Source organism: Malaya genurostris, chromosome 1 (assembly GCF_030247185.1).
Source record: "Malaya genurostris strain Urasoe2022 chromosome 1, Malgen_1.1, whole genome shotgun sequence".
Lineage (NCBI taxonomy): Eukaryota > Metazoa > Arthropoda > Insecta > Diptera > Culicidae > Malaya > Malaya genurostris.
The window spans coordinates 120,257,777-120,281,640 of record NC_080570.1 but is presented as its reverse complement, the minus strand read 5'-3'; the positions used below and the strand labels follow the sequence as shown (position 1 = coordinate 120,281,640).

Sequence of the window (23,864 nt, the reverse complement as noted above, 5' to 3'; positions counted from 1 at the left end):
CCACGTATCCTGGAACAGGTTTACGACAAAAAAAGCAAGTGATACACTCGTCAGACATTTTCGTACTTTGCTAAAAATGAGAAAACTTTGAAAATATTATAAATGTACTTACTGAACAACTTCTTTACTTCTTCATCCGCAAGTAAGTCCAAAATATTGTCCATTTTAGCTGCAGTCTGCACTTTTCCGAAAAAAGCACTAATTTTTACCACTGTTAGTATTATTTGAACTTTAAAATGGCGACACTTTTGACAAGCCTTATTTTCTCCGAAAGCGTTCAGTGAAAATTACTGAAGCTCAGCACTGTTTACATATTTTTTCGGTGTTTATTCACTAACCACTGAGAATCGGTGATTTTTTTACGGAATGACTTGGACGTGATGACATTTCAATGTTTACAACATACGTCAGTAAAACAAAAAAACAAATTTTCAGCAAAATTATCATGGAATTACTGACAACTCGTGCATATTTTACTGATGTCGGTAGAATGAAATTATTTAACGATTTTTTCTGCTAAAATTTCCTTTTACAGATTAAAACTGTAAAAAAAATTACCGAACATCAAAATAAGAATTCAGTGTGTACCTTTGATTTTGCTAGCGTTATTAAGAATACGAATGAAATACGATCAAAAAAACGATACGTCGTTATTCAGAATAAGGGCGAATACACTTCTACACAATATTCATATTTGTTTCTTTGTAATGATTTTCTAAAGTAAAACTTTTTCAATTGTGCTCCAAATCATTGTATATTCGCCACTTCTGAATTTGTTCCAAATAGTTCAACCCTCAACCCAAACTTGAAGGAATTTTCATTCATTCTCCAAATTCATGATTTGGCCCAGTACTGTTGAACCTGGCCTTGGTGCAAGACAATACTGTAGTTCGAAATAATTAAAAACGTTCAATACAATCGAGAAGGTCACTTTCAAACTACTTACAGTGTCATAAACCCCAAAACTCTTCTGAAAACGATAGATTAAATAATAATATATTGCTATCCTTTCAAATACACGAGACAGCATGTTATGGAGATGCCCACTGATTATAATTTTTCGCACCAAATAAACCAACTTGTATAATTTATTCTAATTCCTCGGATCTAGCGTATCGCCTAGCGTTGCAAACATGAACATCTGTTTGTAGGGATGTTGAACGAAGGCTGGACTTTTATAATAGTAGGTTGTAGGAGTTTCGACATCATTATCTGTAGACGACTAACATTACCAAGCGTTATTAGTTATTGCTCGAACCGAATAGGCATCAAATTCTTTATCTCATTCTCGATCAATTGCAGTCCTCAGAGAGCCAAGAGTCCACACATGTTTTACCGGGTACAAGGTGTTTGAGGGTATGGTTCTTGCAAAAAGGCTCACGAGATCTCGGAGATCCATTGAGTTTACTGCACACTGGCATAATTTGCATTATGTCATGCAAAACTGACTCAATACATATTGCCTTCTTGAAGCGTCCCTCGCAGAGTAACTCAGCAAGATCTAGATGGCACTCAAGATAATTTCGAAGATAACATTTAATCAATACCATGAATTCTAAGAAAATCATTTACCAATATATATATTTGGTCCTACAGATGTTCTGAAATCACTAGGGAAAATAGTAGCGGTTTTATTCGACATTACGGTTTATTTATTTACTATGGGGCTCCTTGGTTACTAGTTCGTAGCAACTTGAACAGTGTTGCGCAAGAAGATTATTTTTATCATTTTCAAGGGGTCACTAGATTTGTGGTAACTGGTGGTAAATCACTGACGAACACTTTTTATCCCGATTTTTCTCAGAGTACCTGGTCGTGTCGTCGACTAAGGGGTTCTTCGAAAGTTTTTTTTAAATATTGAATAAGAACACAAAAATTTTGCTTGGGCATACATGAGCATAACTTATTCAATGAAACTCACATAAATTTCTTAGTGAAAACTTATTGTTTAAACACAGATAATAGTACGAGGAAATCAAATCAGCTGAGCGAGGGTGATGTTCAAGTAATTACCCAACGATTTCGGTATTCAATCGCTTCATTTATGCACGCTAATACTGTATACTATGCCGATTCCCGAAAACCGACATTGTGATCTTTCTGTCCCATTGAAACGCTGCTCGAGGCACTCGTACCACAGACTAACAAACAGGACACTCAAATTAGATTCTTCAATCATTTTAACGGTCATTTCGAATATTCCTTTATATGGGACAGTACTCACAAGTGTCATGATGGCGCCACGTTATCCTATCAAAAACATCCTGTCTGTCATCTAGACTGTGTTTATTTTTTTCATTAACCAACAGAGTTGCCATTCATACAGAATTACCTGTAATGTATTGATTTGTGTACGTGAATGCGAATTTCATGCAGGATACAGATTTAATACATATTGCCAAAACTATATACATAATTGTGCTACTTCTCATCCTCCAACGCAATACAAAATCGAACCCGTTTTGTTACAATATTTACTTGCTTCTGGTCTGCCGCCACTTAATTTCGGCTGAAAACTACCAACACAATAAAAAATAGTCTAGATGAACAACGTTGAGTCAAATAAATGGTTACCTTCCAACATCGCGAAAAAGTTAAATATATTATCAACGTAATCCAATAATTTATTGTGACGATTCATTTTCAAATATTTTGATGAAATCAGGCATCCCTGCAAGCAGCTGATCGGTGTTGACAAACGAGGGGAAACCAACTAGTAAAAAAACTTTTACGTAACACAAGGGGTGTACCGAAAGTAAATAGTTCGCGCAGTTTAGTCTATTGCTGGGTTATCATTCTGTTCTCTGGCGTATAATAATGGATTCAGCCAAACATGTACTCGAAGTGAGCTTGCGTTCGTCTTTCAAGCCCTAAATAAGTATGTGCGGGATTCAGTGGCAGGATATCTTTCTCATCTGCAGAGTCTTGCTTAACTAAGGCATGCTCGCGCATTTTTTTTTATCGGGTCGTCCGGTACAATTTTATGTATTATTATGTTCTGCTTTTTTCGTTTCTGTTTCTGATTTCGGGAGGGGCCAGGGAAATTCTCATACCAAGAAAAGTACTAATGATTCCTTCATGAATAGAATAGAACAGTTAATTCACTTGAATAAACTTGAATAATTCCTTCAAAATTAGATACAAGTTTTCGGTTCGACAAGATATTTTTTTTTTTTCATAAATACGTTTATTTCATAGGCAATATACATAAGTTTTTCTTCGCCGTGGCATCTACAATACATAGTACTTTAAACCTAATACATTTCGAATATCCTATTAGTATGTTGGTATTCATTAGTTAATCTAAACACTGTTTTTATCAAGCGAGTTGCTATTATAAATTACATTAAATGAAATACATTTATTTTGTACATGATCTTATAACTATTTCAGGTTTGTTTGTATCCGTTCATCACTTTTATTTAATATAAGATAGCTGGTTATTGGTTGAACTCATGGAAGAGAAAACAATCTAACATAAAATAAAATTTAAATTGGAACTCCAATGGACTTAATGAAATAATAAAGAAGTTTCATGTAAGGAACGTCACGACAAGCAAGAATGTCGCGAACTGGGACTTTGGATAGTCTACCATGGGTACACAAGGCATTTATTAGTTGAGATCTGACATCACGATACTCCACGCATGTCCAAACGACATGATCAATATCCCGATAACCTTCTCCACAAGCACAATGATTAGTCTCGGAGAGCCCAATTCGAAGGAGATGTGCGTCTAACGTGTAGTGATTGGACATGAGTCTGGACATCATACGAATGAAATCTCTACTCACATCCAATCCCCTGAACCATGCCTTTGTCGATATTTTAGGAATAATTGAGTGCATCCACCGACCCAGATCATCTTTATCCCAAGAAGCTTGCCAGCTGGCAAGTGTTCTTTGGCGAGACGCGCTATAGAATTCATTGAAAGCAATTGGTCTCTCATAAATTTCACCCTCAATAGCACCACGTTTGGCTAAAATATCGGCTCTTTCATTGCCTGGAATGGAGCAATGAGCCGGGACCCAAACTATTGTGATTTGATAATTATTATTCAATATGACGTTCAGGCACTGTTTTATTTTGCCCAAGAAAAAAGGTTCATTTTGGCAAGCAGCGTTTGAGCGAATAGCTTCAATTGCACTCAGACTATCTGTGAAAAGAAAATAATGGTTTGGAGATAATGTGACGATTACACTCAAGCTATAATGAACTGCTGCTAACTCTGCTATATAAACAGATGCAGGTTCTTGAAGCCTAAAGGAGACCGAAACATTATTGTTGAACATACCAAACCCTGTCGCTTCTTCAATTCGCGATCCGTCCGTGTAAAACATTTTCTCAGAGTCGATATGCCTGAACTTACTTGTAAATATTTTTGGGATTTCCAACGAGCGTAGGTGTTCCGGAATTCCACGCACTTCGCGCTGCATGGATGTGTCGAAAAATAAAGTTGAGTCAGGGACATTTAGGAGGCTGACACGGATAGGAATATATCTTGAAGGGTTGATTTCCTGTGACATATGGTTAAAATATACAGTCATGAATCTTGTTTGAGATTGAAGCTCAACTAGCCTTTCGAAGTTATTAATAACTAGGGGATTCAGTACCTCGCATCTTATTAGCAGTCGCGACGAAAGCTCCCAAAAACGATCCTTCAATGGAAGAACTCCCGCCAGAACTTCAAGACTCATTGTATGTGTCGAATGCATGCAGCCTAAAGCAATTCGCAAACAACGGTACTGAATTCGCTCCAGTTTGATAATATGAGAGTTTGCAGCGGAACGAAAGCAAACGCATCCATATTCCATCACTGAAAGTATCGTTGTTTGATACAATTTTATTTGATCTTGCGGATGAGCACCCCACCAAGATCCTGTTATTGTTCGAAGAAAATTTACTCTTTGTTGGCATTTCGTTATCAGATACCTAATGTGTCCTCCCCACGTGCATTTGGAATCGAACCACACCCCGAGGTATTTAAAAGTTAAAACCTGTTGGATCATTCTTCCCATCATATGGAGCTGAAGCTGCGCGGGATCATGCTTTCTTGAAAAGACGACTAACTCTGTTTTCTCCGCAGAGAATTCGATACCAAGATGAACAGCCCAATCGGACAAGTTATCTAAGGTATCTTGCAATGGTTTATGCAGATCAATAGCTTTGGGTCCAGTAACTGAAACTACGCCATCATCTGCTAATTGTCTTAGTGTACATGGGGATACTAGACAGCTGTCAATGTCATTCACGTAAAAATTATAGAGGAGCGGACTGAGGCAAGAGCCTTGCGGTAGACCCATGTAGCTAATTCTGAATGTTACCAAATCGCCATGTGAAAAATGCATGCGTTTCTCTGACAAAAGGTTGTGCAAATAATTATTTATAACCGCTGGGAGTCCATGTTGATGAAGCTTGTCTGAAAGAACATCAATGGAAACTGAATCAAATGCTCCTTTAATGTCTAAAAATACAGATGCCATTTGTTGCTTTTGAGCGAAGGCAATTTGGATGTCAGACGAAAGTAATGCAAGGCAATCATTCGTCCCTTTATTTCTACGGAAGCCAAACTGAGTATCTGACAACAAACCGTTCGTCTCGACCCAAGTGTCGAGACGTCGTAGAATAATTTTTTCGAACAATTTTCTGATGCAGGACAACATCGCGATGGGTCTATATGAGTTGTGATTGGAAGCTGGTTTCCCCGGCTTTTGAATTGCGATAACTTTCACTTGCCTCCAGTCAGGTGGAACAATATTTTGCTCAAGAAGCTTGTTGAACAATTCCAACAAACGTCTTTTTGCGAGGTCGGGCAGATTCTTCACCAAGTTGAATTTAATTCTGTCCAACCCAGGAGCGTTATTGTTACAAGACATGAGTGCTATGGAAAATTCCATCATTGAAAAGGGGCTATCAATGGAACCATTATTTGAAAAAGATTCCCTAATAAAGCTATGCGTAGGAACAGAATCTGGACAAACTTTCCTCGCAAAATCAAATATCCATCGGTTCGAGTATTCCTCACTCTCATTTCCTACGTTACGATTCCTCATTCGTCTGGCCGTATTCCAAAGAGTGCTCATTGAGGTTTCTCTTGACAAACCTTCGACAAAATGTCTCCAATAGCTACATTTCTTGGCCCGAAGTATGCTCTTGTACTTGGTTTCGCGTGCTTAGCATCTGAGCACTCTTTGTCCCACCAAGGGTTTGGAGGCCTTCTGTTAGACGATGGACCAAGAAATCGTTTGGTTTGGGCTTGTTCTGCGGCCTCCAGAATCGCACAAACGAGGAAGTCATATTCTTCAAGTGGGGGGAGCTCTTCCATTGAAGTTAAGGCACTTGAAATATTACTTTGGTATTTAATCCAGTCAATATTTTTTGTCAAATCATATGGAATATTAACTGAATTAGCAATGCCTTTTTTACTGCTAATTGAGATGATGATTGGTAAATGATCGCTACCGTGTAAATCAGGAAATACTTTCCAGGTGCAATCTAGTCGAATTGAAGTCGAGCAAAGAGATAAATCTAATGCACTTGGACGTGCAGGAGGTCTTGGGATCCGTGTCATGCTACCCATATTTAGTACCGTCATGCTAAAATTGTCGCAAATATTATATATTAAGGATGATCTGCTATCATTGTAAACGGAACCCCACATCATTCCGTGCGAATTGAAATCTCCTAAAATCAAACGTGGAGCAGGAAGGGCTTCGACAATTTCATTAAGCTGTCGTTGTCCAACTTGAGCTCTTGGAGGAATATATACTGAAGCAATGCAAATGTCCTTTCCTTTAATGTTTATTTGACAAGCAACAACTTCTATACTAGAAGTCGAAGGAATATTTAATCTATAAAAGGAATAACATTTCTTAATTCCTAAAAGCACTCCACCATACGGAGAGTCTCTATCGAGACGTATAATGTTAAAGTCATTAAAATTTAAGGCTATGTTTGATGTAAGCCATGTTTCGCACAAAGCAAATACATCACATTTTTGACTATGCAACAAAACTTTAAATGAATCAAGTTTTGGCATGATGCTTCGACAATTCCACTGCAGAACAGTGATTGAATCATTTGCGGCGGATGATAAATTATCCATCAAATGATACAAAACCTGAAAGAACTGGCCATTGAGCTGATAACTGTTTCAAAAAAGTTCTAGCTATTGGAAGGAATGCCGTTATGATAGTCTTTAGAGGTTCAGAAATATTGAATGCTGCGAAAATCCATTCTACAATTTCCGAAAACTTAAGTAATCCTGTTGGTGAATGTGAAACGGAGCCCACTGGATTATTGTCTTTTCTTGAGCTAGTTTCTGGATTGGTTTGTGAATTTGACAAACCAGGAGGCACAGTTTTTGGTTTTAAATTTGGCTTTTTAGCTTTAACACGGGGATCTTTTTTTGAAGATGTAATTTTAGGTGTCTTTTTAGGTATTTTGTGGTTTGTTAATCTCCTCTTAACAGACCCTTGAGGAGTGACAAACGAGGTATCTTCACTATTTCCGTCGGAGTCAGATTCCTCTGGCTCCATAAGATTTGAAAAACCGTTTTCGGTTTCCAAAGGGGAGACATGTATGACCGTTTTAAGCATTTCTGCATATGTGCGCTTAGACCGTGCTTTTAAAGAAAGCTTCATTTTGTCTTTACGCAACTTAAATGCAGCGCATACTGAAAGATCATCATGAGGTCTCTCCCCACAATAAACACATTTTTCAACATCTTTATCGCAAAGATTATCCTTATGAGGCCCTTGACATTTGATACATCTGGACTTATTACTACAGTAAGTAGCTGTATGCCCGAATTTTTTACAGTTCGTGCAATTCATAACATGCGGTACGAAAAGCCGAACAGGAAGACGAATTTTATTGATATAGACATGGCTAGGCAACGCAGATCCGGCAAATGTTACACGAAACGAATCTGAGGGACGATACGACTTTTTTCCATCGACAATAGATGCTGAGTACAATTGCTTGCACTCGAGTATCTTAACTCCCTCAAGCATGGAGTTTTTAAAACGACCAACTCCATTTTTAAGTAAATCATCGGCCGTCAGACTTGCTTCAGTCACAACACCGTCAATTTCCACCTCCTTCGATGGAATGTAAACTCGATATTCAACAGAAAATAATTTACAGGTTACAATTTCGTTCGCCTGTTTCAAGTCATTGACAACAACTCGAATTTTATCTCTATTAACTTTACATATTTCTTTAACTTCAGAGAAATGTGATGTCAAATCCTTGGTAATTTGCATCAAATTTAAAATCTTTACTTTTTTTCGAAGATAGACTATCCATGGCCCAGTGGTACCCTGTGGATAATGTTTAGCCCTCGGAGTATTTAAACTCTTACTAGTATCCGGAATCGGATTCGGATGATCTTCCATGAGATCATCCATTACATTAAATTTTTTTGTAAATTAATAATACCAAAATAAAAACTTATGTTTAGTAAAATTTCAGATATAAGAAATAAAAAATAAATTAAATTAAATCTACCTTGTAGCTGATGTCTCTGTTCCTTTATCGTGAAGAACGACGTGAAGCTCTTCCAACGATTTCCAATTGGCAGTCTTCTGCTGTTTCCAATTGGCAGTATTCTGTCGTTTACTGCTATCTCAGTTGCTCTGCCGTCGTTGTGAACACCACTGCACTTGCTGTGCTGCCTGTACCTGACCCCAGGTACAGTGCTTTTTCTCTTGGTGGCGATCAAATGCGATGCTTGCAGTGTAGCACCTCGCGATATATGCCGTCTCTTTTGATCCTACGCAGCGTACAAATTCTGGTACCTGGTAGATCAGCACTGGGTTGCTTTAGCACCTTTGTGCCTTTGCACCCCTTCGTCTTCGCACCTTTATGCGATGGCACCTCTGTGACTCGTCACTTCTATGCTCTCGCACCTCTGTGTTTCTACACCTCTGTGCGTATGAACGGGATGGCCTTCGTTGCTAGCTTTCCAGTCGGGAAACGCCCCGAATATTGCGTTTGCTATGGGCAGTTTAACTACCTGTAGCTTAGAATTGTCTCGGTAGCAGCCGTTAACTCACGAGCCAGTACAATCGAAACACAACCTCTTCGCTTGAATGGTTTTTACTGAATGTTTCGACAAGATATGTCATCATGCTAATTTTGATCAGTGTATTTCATGACATGGCTCTTCAATGTGTTAAGATTGTGATGCCAAAACTTTTGTAACGCTGATTAACGTCTATAATTTACAAAAAGTAACACATAACACTTCCTAAAACACAAAACGCACAAAAGAGTAACGGATGTAACACCTCGTAACGTATCCTATCAAAAATGTAACACATGTAACGTTTTTTAACACCTGCATTGTAACGCCTTTAACTTACAAAACATTAACGCATCTAGCGCTTCGTAACTTCTTTTACTTATAAAAAAGTAACGCATATGACTCATAAAAAAGTAACGTATCTAACGCTTCGTAACGCCTTTTACTCACGAAAAAGTAACGCTTCCTAACGCCTGTAATGTACAAAACAGTAACGCATGTAACGCTTTGTAATGTCATTGATTCACAAAAACGAAACGCATGTAACGCTTCTTTAAACCTAAAAGCAAAGTCCTGGCATAACATTCCTTTTGTGGAATTTGGCCTTTCTGTTTCAACAGACTTGGCAGCCTTAGTGTACAGAATCATTGCACTGGCTTGTAAGACCAGCGTCCTATGCATTGAACCGCCAACCCGGGACAATCTTTAAACCTACACACTAAAATTTTATTGCTGAATCTCGGCAAAAAAATGCCGAAATTTGCACAGCCGAGAGATCGGTAATCATCTCGGCAAAATAATAATTACTGAGAATCTCGGCACTACCAAATTTGTTAACTGTCAATTATTATCGAACTTGTCAGCAGCATTTTTGCTGTTAGCTCGGCAAAAGTGATTATGATCGAATAATGAATTGCCGAGTCATCAGTAATCGAACGTAGAAAGGATTTTTTGTTATTATTGTTCGAAATAAATATCACAAAATCTAAGGCTAGGGAAAGGGTGTTTTATTGATGTTCACTTTGATGCGGTATACAAAAAAAAAACTCAAAAGAAACATCACGGTTAAAAACAATTATTCCCAGTGATCTTCAATGCATCTACCTGAACATAAGAAGTCTTTTGTAAGAATATATCAACAGCAGAGTTTCTTATTTCACTTATCTTTTCAAGAAATATAAGAATCTTTTACCTTCATCCAATATATATTATTTTCCCGCTCCAACAGCAATGGCTACGTGGTGTTTTGCACATTCGACAAGAGACATTAAATGACAAGTGTTGCGCCGAATTTCAGTAAAAGCTAACACACTGTTCGAAATCTCGGCAAACGGATTTGCTGATTTCGGTATATTTGTTGTTTACTAACAAGCTCAGCATTATATTTTTCCAAACTTCGGCAAAAGAACGCACTTTACCGAGATACTAGAATATTACATTAACGAATTTCGGAAAAGAGCATATGGATTACTGAACAATCAGTAAAATGTCGTGTTGCCGATCTAATTCGGTATTTCATTATGCCGAACTCAAGAATCTGTTTTAAGTGTGTATAACTTACAAAAAAGTAACGCATCATAACGCTCCGTAACGCATATAACTAATCAAAAAGTAACACATGTAACACTATTTTACGCCTGATTCACAAAAATGTAACGCATGTAACGCTTCGTAACGCCATTAACTAACGAAAAATTAACGCTTCTTAACGCCTGTAATTCAGAACAAAGTAACGCATCTAAGGCTTCGTAACGTCTTCAGTTTACAAAAAAATAACACATCATTGCGCTCCGTAACGCATATAACTTATTAAAAAGTAACACATGTAACGCTTTGTAACACTTCGTAAAACCAATAAATTACAAAAAAGTAACGCTTCTTAACGCCTTAAACTTACAAAAAGTTACGTATGTAACGCTTCGTAACATCTATAATTTACAAAAAAGTAACTTACAAAAAAGTAACACATCCTAACACACAAAGCGTACAAAAGAGTAACGTATTTAACTCACAAAAAGTAACACATGAAATGCTCCGTAACGCTTATAACTTACTAAAAAGTAACGCTTTGTTACATTTGCTTCGGCCACGGGGAAAATCTCAAATAATCGCCAAGCACTGTATTCGCATTACATGCGCATATAATGTAGACATAAGGTTCCACTGCTCATAAGATAAACACGCATCAGAAAACACCAAGTTCAGCACTCACAACAACACCCGAAATACGAACTAGAATATTATCGCGAATACAAAATAGAATATTAATACGGAACACGCACCCCTTTACAATCCTTGTGTAGCTCCTTACAGGGTTTGCACATTTTGCCTCAATCAACACTTGCTCCGTTCACCAACTGCTTCAAACGGTAATATCCAATTGTTCTGTATTAATCGTCAGACCTGAAAATCTGACCGGATGTAATGGACTACATTCACTGCAACGGTGTCAGAGAACAGGATTTAAATCACTTCCGGAACAACTGCATTTGGGTGTTACTTTGAACCAGCTCTTATCACTTATGGCAAATAAAGCACTGAGCCTTCAACGGAAACAAGCGCCCGACGACTGCAGCGCTACGTTCGAACCGATATCGTACTCAACCGATATTTGCCGATGAATCGGGCTGGTGCGGCTCGACAAAGTTCACTGGGAATCGTAGTAGGAAAAGTTTCAATTCAATATACACAGAAATTGCATACACTTTAGGCTGATTGATCCGCGTGTGGTGAATAATGGTTTCTAATAAAAATAACATTCAACGATCGTAATTGTGCTGTTTAAAACGATTTATTTTATCTAGATACAAATAAATAATTGTTCATTTTATGTCCAATCAGTATGAATAGAGTATAGTCTAACAAATGTTTTTTGTTTGTTTTGTTCTGATTTGTCCACACAAATTTGTTGTGCAGTGAAACTGGTTCGTTCAAAATTGGCATTTCGAGAATTGTAATCCTCTTCTCGTGTTTTCCAGGCTTCGAAGAGCTGTGGAGTTTCAACTTAACTATTTACTGTAACAGTTTTTTTTCTTACACTTAACAAAAAAATAACACCAAAAGGCATATCAGTACGGTTTGATCGTTCGAGTCAGCAGCGCAAAATTTTGTCTTAGGTAACATTACACACACTCATTTTTCGAGCCGGGAACAACTCGCGCCCTAAACCCGGGAGGTGATAATTTCACACTCCTGAAAGGGCTCATGTCGGTACGGGTCACTGTTCTGTCGTCCTCTCTGTCTTATCGCGTACTCATCTTCGTCGTCTTCCGTCAGTCCGGAAGTGCCATCTCCTCCGTACTCACCGGGACTGCTCTGCTGTCTGACCACCTGGGTTCCGTTCCGCTGTAAGCTACTTGCCCTACAGCGTTTGTCCGTCCGAAGTTTCTCCTGCTGGATGATAAACTCATTCGTCAGATACTGTTCCCGCTTGATCTGATCCTGCAGCCGCCCGGGAGTGTCCGGAATGGCCCAAGCCACCACAATCTGCACGAAGCTGACCACGTTCTGATAGATCACAACGAAAGCCAACCGAATGGCCAGTATGTGCCAGTAAATCAGCGGTCGCTTATAGGCCCGCTCGACTCCGGGTGGATTCCGGTACTCCTGGTATCGACAAACCGTCACGTTCTCGAACTTTGATTCCATCGGTGCTACGCCGGCTTCAAAATCACTCACATTAAAATAAGCCAACGTGTGATTGACGAAACCTTCGTCCGTTCTGGTCGGACTGACCACGTACATGTAGACCAGCCGCGGGATAAAGTTGGACGAGAAGGCGATGATAAATGCCTGAAAAGGGGAATGGAAAAGTGGATGAGTTAATATTTATAGTACAACTTTGAAAATATGAGCAACGCTTACATAATTAATTTCCCTGAACTGAACATCCTAACCGAATTAATTAAATATTTATTTTCATGAAGAATGAAACGTCTTTGTGAAAACTATCTGGCAACGCCTTCTTCGATATTGGTAGAGTGCCCATGACCAGAGTGACGACAGCAGTTCGTTTGGAATGACAGCTTTGTTACAAACGAGCCAGGGACCTGTCAAATAGAATGTAAAGCTAACGAAACTGCCAACATTTCGAGCTAAATGTTTTGAATTGTTGCCAACAGTACGGATGAAATGTCGTCACTCTGGTTATAGGCACTCTAGATATTGGTAAATAAACACAAAACATATTTTGTCGGGCGACTTTTAGGCAGCCCCTATAACCAATATTTTGGTCAATCCAAAGTATTGGCAGTACTGTCAATCCAATAGGCTTGATATCCCAAGTAGCAATCCGCAACTAGTTCTGATACGACAAAGTCCAAAGTATGTTGCAACAAGAGCACGAATAAGTTTTTTATGTTATACTGGTTAAAACATGGTGCCAGCAATGTTTCATCATAACATAACTAGTTACGAAATAGTTATTTAGGTTTCCAATCATAACATCTTTGTGTCATATTGAATAAAATATAATTTATGAGCTATCGTTACTTATTCCAAACATATCTTTAATCACAACAATGCTTCTAGCTACTAGTTGAAAGTAAGTTTATTTGACTTCAATAGTAGCAACCCGTAACTAGTTTTGATACCACTTAACCTAACTGTGTTGCAACAAGAGCACGAACGTATTTTTTAATGTTATACTGGTTAAAACAAGGTGACAGCAGTGTTTCTTGATAACGTAAACATTGAACTAACTATCATTTGTAAGTTATCGTTACTTGATTCTAACATATTTCAATCACAGCTATGCTTTTAGCTACTAGTTAAAAAACAGGTTGCGAAACCATTATAAATGCGTAAGCGTAAATGTACATCGTTACGGTGAATTGATGTAGCAATAACTTAGATATTATAAGATTATAACATACAGTTTATGCATTGATTCAGATAGCTATCGGTAGGTTCTACCAACGTAATAGTAACGAAAATGCAACCTAGAAAACTTTTGTTGGCTTGAATATGGCGATCACACTATGGAGTCGCAAGAAGTGTATAAAACATAAATAAAATCAGAATATTACTATTTTTTTAAACTACTTTGACGAAAATAATGAAGGGCAAAATTGTCATTTTTGTTCTATGCACTGTTATAAACTCGAAGAAAACAATATAGCGATTGAACATCGATTGTGATAATATTATAGTTCTCATGATATATGAATTTAAAATGATGAGAAATCACGCTACTTGGAACAATTTTGAGCATTTTGAACATAGAATTATTTTGTTGTTTATTCTTTATATCTTTATAAACAGATTTTGATTGACGGTGCATAAAAAACAGTTAAGTAAAATTGAATTCCGCTCGACAGTTTAAAAATCGTTATGACATTTGTACCTTCTATCAAGTTTGTGATTTAAAGTACTCTTCTGCTTTTTTATCGATGATAGAAAAGTATTCTGGATTCATTCAATGTTTATAACGTGACGATAGTGACTAAGTTTCAACTAGTTTACTTGAAAACAAGTTATTTTCATGATATGAGAAGATAAGTTATTCCAGTATGGCATTACAACGTAACAACTTATTTTTAACCGACTTGACAACTAGTAGAAACTGCGCTGCGGTGCCTTTTCAAAATTTACCCGCTGAGAGAGTGATAAGTTTTTGATCGTGAATATCTCTTGTTGTATCTAACGAATCAACATAATTTTTGCTACATGCCATCGGAAATATGATCACAATTTGATGATAAAATTTTCAATTGTGTGACATAACCTCAAATAATTCAAAATTAAACTTTTCTTAAATGTTTGGTATAAACGAGTATCAAAGAGGATAATTCATAAGGCGCGTTTGCCTTTCTCATAGCTCAGTGATCTGTGAAAGGATTTATATAATCTAACTACCAATAGAATCGACATTTTTCAACTTAAACGTGTATAGCAAAAACATTGAAGTATTTCAATAGTACACTATTGAAAAACCTGTTTGATTTAACCCATGACAGCACCAGCTAATCAGAACGCGTTCTGAGGAAGAGAACAAAATATCTGCTGCTGTACAACAAATCGTTCGAAAAAAATGTTCCGAACAGTGCTTAATATCGTAGTTAGTTCCACAATTTGGTCCTTCTGAAAGGCAGGAATGAATCCCGTACAGCATCCTGATAGTTTCTTTCAATGAAATGCAAATCCGAAATTAAATAATCGACATTAAAATTCTATATGCTGCTATTTTTATAGCCGTTAGGACCGCTCATTATTGAAAAAGCTACAAACGAAATCACGTAAAAAGAAACCTCTTAACAAAAATTGGGTCAGTTTGGATTCTATCGCCACTGCGAGCAGATGTATTGTGTGTCGTTTGCAAAGCTAGTTTCGCTTCCGACAAAAGCGATTACGTCACAGCTGCCAGTCGTTTGCATTGGCGAAAAAACAACGAAAAGAGGACAAGGGTGGAGAGCATCACACAAAATCAACCGTTCTAATGGCTCTAAAAGTTTTCTAAAGAACTATAAGGATTTCTTCTTCGCAAATCGAAGATAAATATCCTCCGTTTAGTGCAAATCTAGAACAGTTTGATTAGATTTGTGCACTTTTCGCTGTGTGAAAGTCACAGTAATCGAGAGCAAGTGAAGCCTTCTTTGTTTTTGCGAAACATTTGAAAAAGGGGAATGCTTGCATAATTCATACAATTGATCAACTAATTGATATTCGGAAGTGTTAAGGAACATGTCAGGTGTTTTCGTATTCACGACATCCAGTTATGTCTCCGACATTACCCATCCGCCTTTTTTTGCTTGAACATCTTCTTGCTCGGTAAGCTTTTCCTTTTCGGTAAGAAGAATTTTAAGGCAGACCAGGATGAGGATGATCTGATTTACTCTTTTTAATTTCAGTTTCAATTATAATAGCGCCTTCTCCTGTTATCAGATTTTACTCTGAGTGTCTTTCTTTACCTCCTCATCTTTTATTCTTTTATTTGAAGCAGGAAAAATCCCACTGGAGTAAGTTTCTGTCAAACTCGCTCTCCAGCAGGCATAGAACCTCCTCATCTTATGCATCAACAGATTACAATCACCCAAATGATACATTTTCTTAAACCTAGTGCTTCTATAGCAACTAAATCTAATGGGACAATAACACGAGGAACGATTTCTTGGAGTTCGAAGAAAGAAATAGGATCGAGGATTACGACATCGAATGTCAAATTGTAACAATTGCAATAGCTCGGAGCAATCGATTAGCGACTGAAGTAGGTCTGATACAAAACTAGCCTTACAAATATCGCGAAGGACAGATGATAAATCGAGACCAATCAGTTTGCAGCGGTCATGGTCGACTCGGTAAGTTTAAAGGATATCTCCATGGAAGACGTCGGAGAGCGAATCGGACAGATGTGCATTGAATCGTTTCAATGCGTTGGATTTCGTTTTGGTAATAATGTACCCAGATAACAGCAGCACATTTGAGTGTTGAGCGAACAGAACCTTCAAGCAATGTACATCAGAGATTTTTTTAGTAACGGGGAAAATAAATCCTAATAGTTTAGAGGCTTTGGAGATAGTAAACTCTATGTGCTCCTTAAAATTTCACTTGGAATCCAGAAGAACACCCAGGTCCTTAACAGAACAGTTTGTGAAATATTATAGTCGAAATTGAATACAGACTTTTTGCGACTAAAAGAAGTGACGGAGCTACGGACTAAAAGAAGTGACACAGCTACAACCATTTCATTGATGTTACACCAATTAGTTAAATTTTCAAACTGTGCTTGTAGGAACTCTGAGTCAGCTGCAGATTTGATTACATGAAATAGTTTAAAGTCATCGGCGAACGATAGTTCCTTACACTTGATCGAAAAATTGAGATCGTTGAGATACAATAAAATTATAAACGGTTCAAAGTGACTTCCTTGAGGAACTCCAGAGGTAACAGCAAATGGTGAGGGTGTACAGTCTCCTATTTTCACTATCATTTCATGACCAGTCAGATATGATCGAAATCAATTTAAACGCACAAAACAGCATTTATACCCTTGTTCACATAGGATTTCTTCCAAATTCCAGGAAAAAATCCATAACGCAAAGAACAATTGAAAATGTTGGAGAGTGGAACCAACAAACTATTAGAAAAAATTTTTATCACCACGGAAGGAATCCCGTCGAGTCCAGCACTAAATGAACGTTTTAATTTTTTCTTCTTCGTTTCTTTTTCCTTGTCCAACATCGCTTCGTAAGCCTGCCGTGCAAATTTTGCTTTAGGAATGCGATTTTATCACTCACAAAATTTGTACTATCGAAGAATAGCATTCCATTTATTACGTTCTTTGCATGATTGAACGTATTATCACTGAGACGATATCTTCCATCAGACATTAATATCTTTGAGTGCGAAAATCTTCTTACGTTTTTTGCATTAGAGTGGGAAAACGCAATCACATATATTGAAAAGTTTTTTTTGTAATTCCTGGTAACAACTCTGCTGGAATAGCAATTTGTACCACTCGAGATCGGAGAGCATAAAATCGAAATATTGTCCATTGGAGAAAACATTTGATAGAACCGCCTGCTCGTAAATTTGGTTTTATCGAGGTCAATTGCTGAAACGTTCGCCAATCTTTATTTTTTTGAAATTTCATAAAACTCACAAGCTTCAAAAGGTTGCAAAGTACTTTTTTTCGAACTAATGATTCACAAATGTTAAAAGATAGTTCTTGAAATGTTTCTTGAAATTCTGAGCAGAAACCGCGCTAAATCCACGGAAACTGCAAAATCCGCGCGACCGTAACAACCCTGCATGAAGATCGGTCTCGCGAAACGATGGAACAGCTGTACCGCGTAAAAGATACACGGTAGTCCTATGGGAAGAGTGAATCGCTCACGTAGAAGCCACCACGGCACAGGGCGAAATGTGCAGAGATACCAGTGGTAACCTTCTCACGAACGAATGTGAGGTGATCGATAGGTGGAAGCAGTACTATGATGAGTATCTGAATGACGAAACGCAAGATACAGGGAACGATACAGAAATCAATCTGGGTGGACGCTCAGCGGACGACAAATTCCCAGCATCTGATCTGTCGGAGATAGGTGAGAAGATCCGCAAACTAAGGAACAACAAAACCGCGAGCAATGACTAATTGCCAGGCAAGCTGCTCAAACATAAAGAAGAGGCGCTGACTAGAGCGCTGCACTGGATGATTTCTAAGATTTGGAATGATGAGATTCTACCGCAGCAGAGGATGGAAGGTGTGGGATGTCCCAAAGTAATCCTCCCAAATCCTTTCCCGTCGGCTATCACCAATAGCTAAGGAATTCGTAGGGCCGTAGAAAGCGGAATTTACTGGAGCCTGCTCCACTACGGATCACATATTCGCTATAAGATCCGGTTTCGCGGATAAACTGACGCGATTGGTCAAAGCAACGATAGATAGAGTGATGTACTACGTCCGAATATCTGGGACGCTCTCGAATCTCGGAGAAGACTACGGTAAGATGATGGACTATCTTGTGTCTTGTTTAAAATTGCTTCGAAACGTGTTGTTCGAAGAGCGTACGAGTGGTGCGATCTTCCGAGAGTCCGTGCCACTTTTTGGCTTCGCTGACGAGGTCGATATTGTGATACATAACCTTGAGAAGATGATGGAAACATACATCAAACTGAAAGCTGAAGCTGGACTGGACATAAATGCGTCAAAAACAAAATACATGAGAGGAAGGGGCTCTAGAGAAGAAAAATTACGCCTCCCACCACGTATATTGATAAACGGTGACGATATCGAGGTGGTTGACAAGTTCTTGTGTCTGGGCTCACTGGTGACCACCGATAATGATACCAGTGGAGAAATTCAGAGGCGTACTTTGGCAGGAAATCATGCGTACTTTGGACTCAGAAAAACCCTTCGATCGAGAAAAGTACGTCGCCGCACGAAATTGACCATATACAAAACGCTCAGTGTACCGGTTGTTTTCTATGACCACGAGACGTAAACTATGTTGACAGAGGATCAACGCGCCCTCAGTATTTTTGGAAGAAAGGTGCTGCAGAAAATCTATGCGGAGTGCAGGAGGAAGACGGAACGGTGAGGTGGCGTATGAACCACGAATTGCAATAGCTGCTAGGAGAACCACTCATCGTACAGACAGCTGAAATTGGACGACTGCGATGGGCTGGGCATGTCATTAGGATGCCGGACGACAGCCCAGTGAAACTGGTTCTTGAATCAAATCCGACTGGGACAAGAAGAAAAGGAAGGCGACGACTATCCGTACCTTGAGTGGCTGGCGACGAGCAGCCATGGACCGAGTTATGTGGAGACGTATGCTTGATACAGCGTGTCCAGAGCGAAATAGTGAAGACAAAATAAGACAAGACATGGCATTTAACAAATCATCATTTATTAAAGACTGTCCCAGAAAGTATGGACGCAACCAAAAACCGCTGCCATTTCGCAATGGTTCAGAATCTGTCAATTTTTATGGCTGCGTCCTGTTGTTTACACTCTTCTCTAACCACTTGTTCCGTTTTTTATTCGTTTTCATTAGTTTGTTTCTAAATGCGTGGACTTTCAGCAGAACAACGTCGAAAAATTGTGTACAAACAGAACGCGGACTGTCACTGAGAAAGATAGCAAAAAAGGTAGGAGTAATTGAAAAAGCCGTGCGGAATGCAATCAGGAAGTTCGGTGAGGATAACACCTTTGAGGATAAACCGAAAACGGGTCGAAAAAAAGGTCCTGCTAACCCTCAGTTGGATAAACGTATACTGAAGGCGTTCGAGCAAAATAAGGAGGTTTCAGTTCAGGATGTGGCCAAAAAAGTGGGTACTTCGAAGTCAAATGTTCTTCGTGCTAAAGAACGTTTGAATCTTCGAACCTATAAAAAGCCCAACCAAAACGTAGTCCGAAACAAGAAGCATCGATCAGGCCGAGGGTGCATAATCATGGACGACGAATCCTACGTGAAACTTGATTACAAATCCTTCCCGGGACCACAATATTATACGGTGCGAGAAGGACTAGTGTTAAACCAGTCCGAGACATCGATTGAAGTTGAAAAATTTGATAAGAAAGCTATGGTCCGGCAAGCAATTTGTAGCTGCGGTAAGATTTCGTAACCCTTCATTACCACTGCTTCAATGAACAGCAAAATATACATCAAGGAATGTTTACAAAAACGACTTTCACTCATGATTCGAAGCCACAAGGATCCTGTTGTCTTCTGGCCAGATCTTACTTCTTGCCACTACTCGAAATCAACGGTAGAATGGTATACTACCAAAAATGTCACTTTCGTCCCAAAAGACATGAATCCACCAAATTGCCCACAACTTCGACCAATTGAGGAATTTTGGGCATTAACGAAGGCGCATCTTAAGAAACATGTCTCGGCAGCCGAAACCATTCAACAGTTCGAAAAAGATTGGAAAAAAGTGTCAAAACTTGTCGCCAAGAAGTCTGCGCCAACTAGTCTACAATGGCTAAGTAGCAAATGTTGAGAATAATATTATGTTTTTGTAGTCTAATATTATCAGTATATCGAATAAAATTTGAATATCTAACACTTGTGAATTATTTACAGCGAAATCAAAGTGCGTCCATACTTTCTGGGACAGTCTTTGAGCGGCTCAAAAATACCCATAAAGTAAACGATAGTCAGTAATGTTTAGAATCAGCTCAATTCAAAATTTCCTCCTCATCCCACCACAGAAAGATGAAAAACAAAACAAAGATAACCAACAAAATAATCCAAAAACCAGAAACAAATCTCGGGAGTCCACAAAAAGATTTGAAAAATTCAGATAAATAAACAGAAATAGAACAATTAAGGATCAAGAGTAAACCAAGTTAACTTGTGTTGGTAATTTGTGTATTACGTACAGTGCACCGAATTTTTCAAAGTGGATTGCACGATTGAGTTTCAAACAATCTTTTTTAACAATAATTTATTCTCAAATGAATATCAAGCCTGACATCTTGGATGAAATATCACTTTTGATCAATTTTTCACCAACGTTGAATGGAACATTACTTACATTTTATGAATATAGATTTTAATGCCCTAATAAAAACTTAGCAACACTGCTTCAATGCATTCGTATTAGATTGCGATACACAAAATAAAAAAAAAAACTAAATATTTTCTGTTACAAAAGCAGTTTGCCGGAAAAATAAATAGTTTTACGACAACATTCCATATCCATTGCCTTTCGCGTGTTAAATTAAAAGTCCCTTTTTTGCGGGTTTACTTATAGAAGGTACGTGAATCTTTATATCGCAATAATTTCTGCAAGAGGAAATCCATATAGAAATGTGTTTGTTGCTAATCAAATGTGTCAGTGGAAGTAAGCTGAAACTGAAATAATTTTTCTCGGGCAGTTTCAAGGAAAACGGAAGAGTTCTAGACTAAGATTTTCGCTTTTCTTGAATTGCAATTTTAAGCAGTATGAACCGATTGGTTTATTTTTCAACCATATGGAAGATTTATTGAGTAAAATCAGGAAAAAAAGCGCCGGAATTTGTTTTTACGCACACATTGTAGGCATTACTGATACGCTTGCAAAGAGTCTTGCTCCTTAATCAGCAGGTAAATAAGACATATATCAGCCACTGAATTGAAATAACATAGTCGCCATAAAAATCTATTCAAAACTCATTCATTAAAAGTACAAATCAGACTGACAAATTCGAACAAGATTTATTAGTTATCAACATAAGCTATGAATTATTATTGCATGCTCGAGGCATTTCACGTGGATTAGTTATACTGTTCTTGCTAAAGGCAACGAAGACTGGGTTTGAAAACTTTCCAACAAAAAAGTTTTTCTTTTGGAAATATGGTCCTTGAACCACAGCAATAGAGGCTTCACCTGTAGCAATCACGTGGTTTCAATAAAAAAGTTTGCTTCCGTCACTTCGATATGGTTGCCTAGCTTATCGATTAAGCTTTCTTTCCTTACCTTAAGTTGGAAGAATGAACATTGGGCGGCTATTTAGAATGCGCCGCTTGCGTAGATGCCGATTGCCTATTCTCTCCAATTCTGTCTCTCTTTGCTGTATCGTGACCTTTGGAATCGCGAAGCGACGATGCGACTTACTTTTCATGTTCTTGATATTCAAATATTGACCCGAAGTTCGTTGATTTGGGGATATGAGACGGTTAGATGTGGACTACTAAAGGGAAAACGAGAATTCGGTTCGATGCCGAGTAGTCCAATATGGGTTCGTAATGCGATTTCCGGTTTCTTGAATCCAAAATCTCGTATCTGAGGATTAACAGTTTCTCTGATCAATCATTTTAATTTGATCAGTGAAAGAGATCAGAATGGTTAAATTTGTGTAGTTCGTGTTCGAAACAGGTTAGTCTTATAACCTGAGACTTTTTTTAAAGCAGGCAAAGTTACAGAGTTTACTAATTCAATAGGTATTAAATAAAATAGGTATTAAATTAAATAGGTATTAGCGCAGTTAGGAGATAGTTGAAAGTGCGGAGACTTTACGTGGAAGTGCGAAGACCATCAAAAGGTAATAAAAAGGTTAACGTACGGCGTGTAGACAATAGCTTACAATGTCGATCAGCCGTACGACGGCTTTTAATTTCAGATTTTGCGCTTGGTGAAGCTACAACCGCACCGCCAGCAAAGTTCATTCGTCCACCTGCCACCACGTCTGATCCATCTTCTCGTGACCGTATGGTTAGTTGCCATCAAAACGAAGGACACAGCGATTCCACGTGTCATCTGCGGCCATCGCAAATTCGCCGCGTGCCGGACTCTGCTCCGTTTTTTTGTTGCTGGTACGCTGTTTTGAGGTCCAACACTACCAGCAGTTACCCTTCAACCCGAGGACCTCACCCGGAAAACCTGCGCTAGGAAGCGCAAATATCGACAGCGGCACATCTGCGCGGAATTAGTACCGTGCGCAGCAATACAACGTAGCAGGTAGCAGAAAGAAGGCTGGTCGACTGATAAGAGTGAGTAAACGCCTAAATCCCTGCGCAGGGGGATATAAAAGCTCCGAAATTATAGTACAGTCCAGAAACTCCACCCGCACTTGTTAGGGCCGTGAACCGGGAAATAAAATGTATTTTTTTGGTATATAGGAAATGTAATTAGGAGTAAGTTAGGATAATATATGTAGTGTGTCGAATTAATATTCGAATATAGTTTTAGTGGTTAGGAAATTCGAATAAATGTTCGAATTCAAATAGAAACCTTTAGGTGTTTGTTGGTCGAATAAATGTTCGATAGTGATTCACGTTTCTTAAGATTATGTATTGTCATTTGAACTAATATTCCGGTAGTTTTGTCTCTTTAAAGGGTCTCTGGTTCGCGGTCGTTTCGTTTATAGTTTGTGTTTTAGTACTCTGGGTTGGACTGCTCGGGAAAACAGTCCCCACTCTGGTTTCTTCGCTGGCTATTATTTGGTTGTTCTTAGGGATTCTGCCAGTGAGGAATCTGTGAGTTGGTTGGGGAATCGGTTGTCTATTCGCGGATTCGTTAGGTGATTATTAGGGATCGACCTTGGACTCGGAGTACCCTTTGACGTTTGCGTCTTCCGTTTCGTTTCCCCCAAGGTTATTGTAATCTGACCCGCTCTGAGGCGGAGTTTCTAGTCGGGGCAACCTTGAACGTGACAAGTGGTACTCGTAAGAGGTGGCGCTTAAGCCACTTGTTCGTAGATCTGGGAAACGATACAGCAGACAGTTTCGTAACACCGTAGTGCACGCTATACATCGTCTTGCAGAAGTTTGGATAGATTCAAAGTTGCTGTACGTTTATGCTGGAGATCGAGTTGTGCTACTCTAACCATAATCAATGAAACCAATGAGCACGCCATCACCAGCACTGATCATACAGCATTTAGATGAAACCAAATATATTGAC

At 38.6% G+C, this 23,864-nt stretch overlaps 2 protein-coding genes across 9 annotated transcripts in view; both read right to left on the bottom strand.

The window, feature by feature from the left end:
* The window catches only part of LOC131425629 (uncharacterized), a 279,128-nt gene that overhangs the window by 191,782 nt on the left and 63,482 nt on the right, over nucleotides 1-23,864 (bottom strand). The window lies entirely within an intron of this gene.
* Nucleotides 11,810-23,864, bottom strand: part of LOC131425626 (anoctamin-1) — a 58,432-nt gene continuing 46,377 nt past the window's right edge. For all 8 annotated transcript variants that reach the window (XM_058587667.1, XM_058587666.1, XM_058587661.1 and 5 more), the window contains one exon: nucleotides 11,810-12,821. In XM_058587667.1, coding sequence (XP_058443650.1) covers nucleotides 12,192-12,821 — 630 coding nt within the window. In that variant the 3' untranslated portion in view covers nucleotides 11,810-12,191. The remainder of the gene's footprint in view (nucleotides 12,822-23,864) is intronic.